The sequence below is a fragment of the Haematobia irritans genome, chromosome 4 (assembly GCF_050003625.1).
Source record: "Haematobia irritans isolate KBUSLIRL chromosome 4, ASM5000362v1, whole genome shotgun sequence".
NCBI classification, from domain to species: domain Eukaryota; kingdom Metazoa; phylum Arthropoda; class Insecta; order Diptera; family Muscidae; genus Haematobia; species Haematobia irritans.
In genome coordinates, this window is record NC_134400.1 from 96,712,686 (window position 1) to 96,721,609 (window position 8,924).

General features: G+C 37.8%; 1 protein-coding gene across 1 annotated transcript; it reads left to right on the forward strand.

Annotated features, from left to right (window-relative positions):
* Positions 1–214: 214 nt before the first annotated feature.
* Positions 215–7,938, forward strand: LOC142236586 (uncharacterized). Its single transcript, XM_075307811.1, has 2 exons — positions 215–500; positions 7,231–7,938. Exons 1-2 carry the CDS (start codon positions 394–396, stop codon positions 7,679–7,681), a joined length of 558 nt encoding a protein of 185 aa, XP_075163926.1. The 5' UTR covers positions 215–393; the 3' UTR covers positions 7,682–7,938.
* The last annotated feature ends 986 nt before the right edge of the window (positions 7,939–8,924 follow it).

Consider the following 8,924-nt stretch of genomic DNA (forward strand, 5'->3'; position numbering starts at 1 on the left):
AACAATTTTTATTGTGTACCCAAATTCTTAAATTATCCTCGCATTTGTTTTGGCATTTTCATTATTATCTCGTCTTTACACTACTTTCTTAACAACAAGAATTTCGCCGAAATCTTTACAGAAAAGAAATGTCAAAAAAAAAAAAAAAAACAAAAAACAAATAATAAATAAGTAAATAAATAAAAAAGGAAATGTGCAACAAGAAAGATGTATATGACGAAATTTGTAGAGAACAGTGATCCAGTGATTTAAAAAATCTGCATCTAAACGCAGGATTCCTACCAATTTAAAACAAATATTATTTAAAGACTACATACTGTGGAATAAGATTCAATAATTTAATTAAGCGAAAATCTGATCGATTGTGCAAAAATTTGATTATCGATTTTTTGAATGTTGTTTCTATTTTTGATAAAAACGATTTGTAAGTCGGCTTTAAGCGGATTTTCGGGATTCGAGGAAAAAATAAATAAATATAAATTGTACGAGCATTGTGGAATGTAAGTCATTTGTCAAAATTAGCATTTTGTAATAAATTACTAACACATACTACCCCACATTCTCTTCGATGTAAAACTATGCTAATTATGCAGCTCACCCTCTGCCTCCAAAAATAAGAGTACAAATAGAAGAGCGTATTAACTACGACATACTTTCTCTTAAACGCATTGCTAACAGTATCATTACGCTCACTCACACACACATTGGATTTTGCAAGAGAGAGTACGCACAGTACATCGATTACAGAAAATTATCGAAACAACATACAATCTATATGCATCAAAAAACTTCAATTAGAAGTTAACGGTTTATGCTCATATGAGGCAACAATTAAATCTTTTTAATTATATTTATGCCGAAATATCGATATTTTTGTTAAAACCCAATTTTAAATGGGAATACTCCCAAGTTGGATGAAATTAGAAATGGTTTTCTAATCAATGAAAATATGGAGAACGTTATATTTTAATGATCCCTCAGATTTACTACTAACCCACACTAATCTTTATTTAAAAATAATTTTCTCAATATTATTTATTTATATGATTTGAAACAAATTCAAAAAATTGAAGTTTTATGCTGTTTTCGATTTGCTTCAAAATTCTCTTGGAATTTTAAATTACGCAAACAAGTTCAAAAAGTATATATTCGTGGCGTAATGTCTCTGTGAAACAAAAGTGATATAATGTAGAATCATTGGTTTGAACATTTGTTTACTATAAATTTTATCTCCAAGTGTATCTAAAAAATTTTAAAATTTCGCTTGTCTAGGCTATAAATGCCATAAAAAAATCTGTCCCCTCAAGGATTTACAAATAATCCTTTAACTGCCATAAAGAGGTTGTCCACTCAAGGATTTACAAATAATCCTTTAGCTACGAATGCTACAATCAGAAAGGATTTGCAATTAATCCTGTAGCTTAAAAAACTATAATCTATCTATCTTTTTTCTCCATCTGGATTATAATCAAGATAGTTTGTTGAATTTGAAATTTACGACGAATACATTACTATAAAATAATTTCATTACAAAGGGTTTACAATCAACTTAAAATTTTACGAATATACTCATTTGCTGTATATAGCTTGTCTCACGTTTCAATTCTGTAGGATTGCCATTGAGCACCAAAACAAAAAGGGAAAAAGCTTAATATTGTTACGAAAAGTGGCTTGATTTGTAACCCACGATTTAATTTCTTTTCCGCAAAGTGTTTTTCATTCTACTGTAGCTTAAAAGTTTGTCATATTATTAAGTTCATCTATGTCCAATATCGAGTCTCGCGTCAATATGTTAGACCCCTCACAAAATAACGACTCTGCCCCAAGTGGATCATCCTCCAAGACCCACGGGGAAAATTCTACTTCGAGATCTTCAAGTTTTTACGAAAAATTTCTTTTTGGATATAATCACCTCATTAACTTTTGTAAAGTGTACGATGAGATCGATGTTACAAATCTAACAGACTCTGCCATTGAAGTCAGACTAGAAGATTTGGATCAAAGATGGAACAGGCTCCAACGTGACTATGAAGATGTGTTTTTATGCCCAGAGTTTTCCCACACGAAGGAGGCCAAAGAAAATGTTCAAATTAACTTTGATAACTGCGCAGAGGCCTACTATGGAACAAGGTCTAAGATGTTAGATATCTTAAGAATTTCCTCAGTTCCAAATTCCCAAAACGTAACGCTCCGGCGTCCATCAGCTCCAAGAGAGCTTTCACAAAATGTCAGTCAATTCTCAGACAACTCAAATGTATGCATTAAAGTTCCCCCATGCGATACAGAGGTATTCAAGGGTAGTTACGAAGAATGGCCTTCATTTCGTGACATGTTCACGGCAGTGTACATGAATCACCCTAAACTCACTCCTGCCCAAAAACTCTACCACTTGAGAAATAAAACGAAAGGTAGTGCCGGTGCTATTGTGAAACGATACCCATTATGTGATGAAAATTTCTCCCATGCTTGGAATGCATTAAAATCGCGCTTTGAAAACAAACGAGTACTGGTGGACAACCAACTTAAGATTTTATTTAACATTCCTGTTGCGAAAACAGAAGATAGTGAGTCACTACAGAAAATTCATTCCACAGTAAACGATTGCTTGTGCACTTTAAGAAGCTTAGCCATAAATGTTGATGATTGGGATCCTATATTGATATACTTGGTATCAACTAAGCTTCCAGAAGAAACCATATCTCAATGGGAACAATCGCTAAAATCCCATCGCGAACTTCCCACTTGGTCTCAAATGGACACATTCTTAATAAATCGATTTGAGGTGGTAGAGAGAATCACTAGTTTCAAATCTGCTAGAGAAGGCCGATCTTTCCCTCCCTCAAACAAGCTCCCCTCGTCTAATAAAGTTCAAATGTATGCATCTCAAGAAAAACTTGAGTCCCCATGTCCATTGTGTAATCAAAAGCACAGTATACGCACTTGTCCAGAATTTCGTAAATTTTCCACCCAAGAAAGGATCGATTTCGTCTTTAGAAATAAGATTTGCAACAATTGCCTGTCTGGCACTCACCTAAAATCGAAGTGTAAGAGCAAGTATAGGTGCATGCTGTGCAAAAAGCAACACAACACTCTCTTACATTTAGATCAATCTGATCCTGATATACACAATTCCAAACCCTTATCTTCTGAGAGCAACATTGCGGCTACTTCTGAAGTAGGAGACAATTTTGATGCACAATCGCCCTCGACATCACGGGCAACATTTTCTCAGGTTCAAGCAAACTTTTCTATGAATAATGAAACGATATTACTTCGTACAGCCTTGGTCGAACTCGAACATCAAGGTGAACTATTCACAATACGAGCATTGATTGACCCGGGATCCCAGAGAACTTTCCTGTCTGAAAGGGTTCGAAATTTATTGAAACTGCCATATCGCAGATCTCTTTTTGAAATAAGTGGAGTTGGTGAAACAACCCAAAAAGCAGATAAGGAATGTGATATGACACTGTATTGTCCCAGAAATGGTTTTCGGTTTGAAATTTCTGCGATTATTCTTCCCAAGCTCACAAAAAAAATACCTTCTGTTTCTTTTAACGTCGCATACCCCAAGGAACTCAGAGAATTGGACTTAGCTGATCCCCATTTTAATAAATCGTCCAATATTGATTTGATTCTCGGAAATGACTCAGAAAGATTCATAAACATAGAGGGTATAAAGAAAAATATTTGTGGACAGGCATCCGCTTATAACACCATCTTTGGATGGGTACTCAGCGGTCCCATGGCAACACACATATCCATGTTCACAACAAATGTTGTCCCTTACGAGGACAAGAAAATTAGCGATATTCTTAGGAAGTTTTGGGAAATCGAGGAAATTCCCTCTGACCCAATTTGTTCGGATGAGGACAAATATTGTCAACATTTTTATTCATCTACTACAACTCGTGATTCTGATGGCCGATATATAGTACGGCTCCCGTTCAAACAAGACTTTCCCGATGCGCTATTTCTAGGCTCGTCACGTTTTCTCGCTCTAGGGCAATATTCAAGATTAGAAAGAACATTGTCCGCTAACTCAGAGCTCCAAAAGGAATACCATGCCGTTCTCAATGAATATATCTCATTGAATCACATGGAAGAAACTTCCTCCCAAGAAATTGCTACCATGGGTAAATTTTCCTCATATTACCTCCCACATCACGCGGTAGTGCGACCTGAACATAGGTCTACTAAAGTAAGGGTTGTTTTCAACGCCTCCCGCAAAACTAAGTCCGGAGTTTCTCTAAATAATGTGCTCTACACGGGTCCCACTCTCCAAACAGATTTGATATCTACAATCCTCAATTGGAGGAGATACAAGTTTGTGTTTAGTGGAGATATTCAAAAAATGTACCGTCAAATAAAGGTACACCCCGCAGATAGGCCATATCAACGCATTTTATTTCAACCAAATAAAATTGGTCCTATTAAAGATTATCAATTGAATACAGTTACGTTTGGTGTAAACTGTGCCCCCTTTCTAGCAATAAGGACTTTACAGCAATTAGCCACCGACTGTGAAGCACAGTTTCCAACCGTATCAAAAATATTGCGTAAAGAGACTTATGTTGACGACATTTTGTCCGGGGGTTTCTCAATCGAAGAGGCTTTAAAGGCACAGAAAGATCTGATTGCGGTTCTCAAATCTGCTGGTTTCCCATTGAAAAAGTTTACGGCAAATAACTCGGATTTACTTACCAAACTTCCCAAAGAAGATCTATATGACTTAGATTTTTTACGTTTCTCTGAGAAAAGTTCAACTAAGACTTTAGGCATAAAGTGGAATGCGCTTCTAGACCACTTTTCCTATACATATGTTCCAACACAACCAGATTCAAACCCAACCAAGCGCAAAATACTATCTATTGTAGCGCAGTTATTTGATCCCGCTGGTTGGATAACGCCTGTTGTAATTCGGTCGAAAATCCTCATGCAGCAACTCTGGCTGGAGGGTACCGATTGGGATGAACCAATTAATCCCGATTCTCTAACTAACTGGGAAACTTTACAACTCGATTTACCCCATATTGAAGACATAAAGATCCCAAGATGGATCCAATTCACTCCAAGTAGTAATATTGAGATACATGGCTTTTGTGACGCATCAAAAGTCGCGTACTGCGCATGCGTGTACGTGAGATGTGAAGTGTCCCCATCTCAGGTTACCTGTAATCTACTAACGGCTAAAAGCAAAGTAGCCCCCTTGAAGACCATAACTCTTCCGAAATTAGAGCTTAATGGTGCTGTACTTTTATCCAAATTAGTGAACTATGTTCTGAAAATTTTCGAAAGCAACGTCAATTCGATAACCCTGTGGACAGACGCATCCATTGTTCTTGGATGGTTGTCAAAGCCCCCCATGTCATGGGAAACCTATGTAGCCAATCGCACTTCTCAAATTCTAGATTTTACTCCGAATGCTAAATGGAGATACGTTTCCACACACGAAAACCCAGCAGATCTTGGCACGCGCGGCTGCAAACCGCAAGATCTTATGTCCAACACTTTGTGGTGGAATGGACCGAATTGGTTAACAAAATCAGATTCCCATTGGCCCAAGAAAAATCCGTTAACGTTCCCAGAAAGCACTCAGGTTACTACTTGTCACGTTTCTACCAAAGAAGATGACATATTATTCAGATTTTCATCATACACAAGAGCGTTAAGGGTCCTTTCTTACGCTTTCAGATTTTACCACAGAGTTAACCCTCGATTCAAAACCTCAATTAGAATTCCAAGTATCGATTTGAGTCTTGATGAGTTACAATTTGTAAAGACTCGATTAATTATACTCTCCCAAAAGAAATTTCACCCAATAGAGTATGAAACTCTTGTAAATTCTCAACCGATTTCACGTAAGAGCAATTTGTCAACCTTAAACCCGTTTTTAGACTCTAAAAATATTTTACGTGTAAATGGTAGACTGTCTGAGTCATCTCTTCCATATCGAGAGCGTTACCCAATCATACTTCCAGGTAACTCTAGACTATGCTATCTTTATTTACTACACTTACATAATTTTTTGGCTCATGCAGAAAGCAACCAAATGTGTAGGTTTACTCAAACCGAATTTTACATTTCCCGACTCAAACCTAGAGTAAAAAGCATTATTCATAAATGCAAGACATGTATTATTTATAGACATAATCCAGGTTCCCAAATTATGGCACCTCTTCCACCAGAAAGATGCACATTTTCTCCACCATTTCACATCACTGGGGTGGATTTTGCAGGTCCATTTGACCTGAAAAGCTCGACACTTCGGAATTCTCCAATAATAAAAGGCTATGTGTGTGTCTTTGTTTGTTTCGCAACAAAAGCCGTGCATTTGGAAGCTTGCTCCGATCTCTCGTCGGCTGCTTTCGAAGCGGCCTTTTCCCGATTTGTCGGGAGGCGGGGTCTCCCCCATCGGGTGGTTTCCGATAACGGAAGAAACTTTCTTGGCGCAAGCCGGACTCTTTTGAGGGAATTTTCTCAATTTTTGAAAATAACATCTAGGGATATCGCTGAAAGATACTCGATTCACGGATTTGAGTGGAAATTTATCCCACCACATGCACCTCATATGGGCGGCCTATGGGAGGCCGCAGTTAAAAGCTTTAAAATTCATTTCAAAAAGCTTACTGGCTCCCATAAATTCAATTTCGAACAAATATCTACAATACTTGCTCGGATAGAGGGAGTCTTGAATTCTCGCCCAATCTCCGCATTATCTGAGGATCCTACGGACTTAACCGCACTTACCCCAGGTCATTTCCTTAGAGGATCCCCCCTAATGGCACTACCAGAACCCTTGTCCTCCAATATTTCTCTCATAAATAGGTGGCTTAAACTAAAAGCAATCCATCACCAATTCTCAGTTAGATGGAAACAAGATTACCTTAAGTCCCTACAAAAACGCTACAAATGGAAAAATTCTCTTCCAAACCTTAAGAACGGTGACATGGTAATAGTTATGGATGATTTACTTCCTCCAAGCGAATGGTGTTTGGGAAGGATAGAAAAAACGTATATGGGATCCGATAGCAATGTTCGTGTTGCAGATGTACGTACTTCAACCGGAATTCTTAAAAGACCCATATCAAAACTTTGTTATCTCCCATTCTCAAACTCAACAGATGAAAATCAAACAGCATAACAACAACCCATATCAATTTAAGATATATGGTTTTCCATCATATTTTACTTTAAGATACCCCTAACTATTTTTATATTTATTTGCAGAATCTCAACAAGACACCAATTAAAACCTAATGTCTATAAATGTAAATTATGTAACAAGTTCCATGCTTTAAAGGTATGCCCAAAATTTCTGTGGATGACTCCAAGAGAGCGAAAAGCCATGGTACTAGCCGAAGTTTACTGTATTAATTGTTTGGCGCGTAGCCATCGGTTTCGCGATTGCCGATCGCCCAACATGTGCCAAACATGCGGACGGCCTCATCACACCCTTCTACACGCGAGTTATCATCAAAGCAGGGATAGTCAACGGAGGTTACGCAGTTCCAACAACAATCTATCACAGATTCGAAAACCAATGAAAAATGCATCCACTAATCAGCAGAAAAGAGCACATAAAGGCAACAGGACTACATCCAAACCTGCTCCAAATCAACAACTTCTCTCGGAAGCCATTAGAGCTCTAGCATCAGTTTTGTGCTCAAGTGAACAATAACTTTTTCTGACCCGGCGGTATGTCTAAACATCATAGTTTAGACTTAAAAACTATTTGTCATAAATATTTGTACGATACTGAATTGAATAATTGTCATGAATTTTATAGTTGTAAAAACACTGTTCTCTATTGTGAATTATTGAAATATTTATAAGATGTTTCGTGGATGGTACATGAATTTTTTAACACTCACTTGGTTCATAGACTTACTTAGGTGAGGACATAAAGCATCCCAATAAATCAACCACAAAACCTAATTCTCACTCTTTTTTCATTTCCCACTTATTTGCCCGTAATATCTTTTGCGTGAGATATTATGTCTGGCAAGGGTTTCCAGCATTGATCTCTCTTCTTTTCATTGAAGTTCTTCGCCGTCTTCGACCATCACCAATTACAGTCCACTCCCCCTCAAGACATCGGTCAAAGCACCTCCTAACCACCAATCACTTTGCAGCTTTCGTCCCGAGTCTCCCCAAAAGTAAACATATATAGAGTACTCATATAAACCGCATATAATGTTTTATTTGAATCCATGTAGATAAATCCATTTAGAACACTGATGGCCCATTACAAACCACCGAAATTATATAGTGAGATTGAGCAGAATAAATAGAACGTCTCTTATTTATAAGACCGTTGCGATGAGGGCAACGGCCACTGCCTATCTGGAGGTATTACTGGGGTTATGTCCACTGGACTTTCATATTAAGAAGACTGCGGAGTGGAGGTGTGCACGTGACACGAAATTGTCGTGAATCACGAAAGACTTCGTGATGCGTGAGTCACGCTGATAGCAACGGCGTGAGTGTGCGTGAGCGTGATTATCCAACAAAAAGTCGTGCGTGAGCGTGAGTCACAAAAATAATTTCTTCGTGAGTGTGCGTGAGTAACGAAATTCGGAAAAATACGCTCATGAAAAATCCCGCCCACGGACATAAAACGCTTACGAGATGAATTCATTTACAATTTTAGTGACACCTGGGATGTTAAGAGTTTAATAACGCTCTCGATTTTAATCATCAGTCACGATATTTTTCGTGAGTCACGACATTTCGTGCGTGAGTACATATTTTCTTTTCGTGAGGGTACGTGAACGTGAATCCTACCAAATAATATCGTGCGTGAGTCTGCGTGAACGTGAATAAAATATTACTCACGTGCACACCTCTACAGCGGAGGTCTTACTAATTCGACTGAAGGGCCTGAATTCATTAGAGAATACGGATGGCAAACATACACTCAA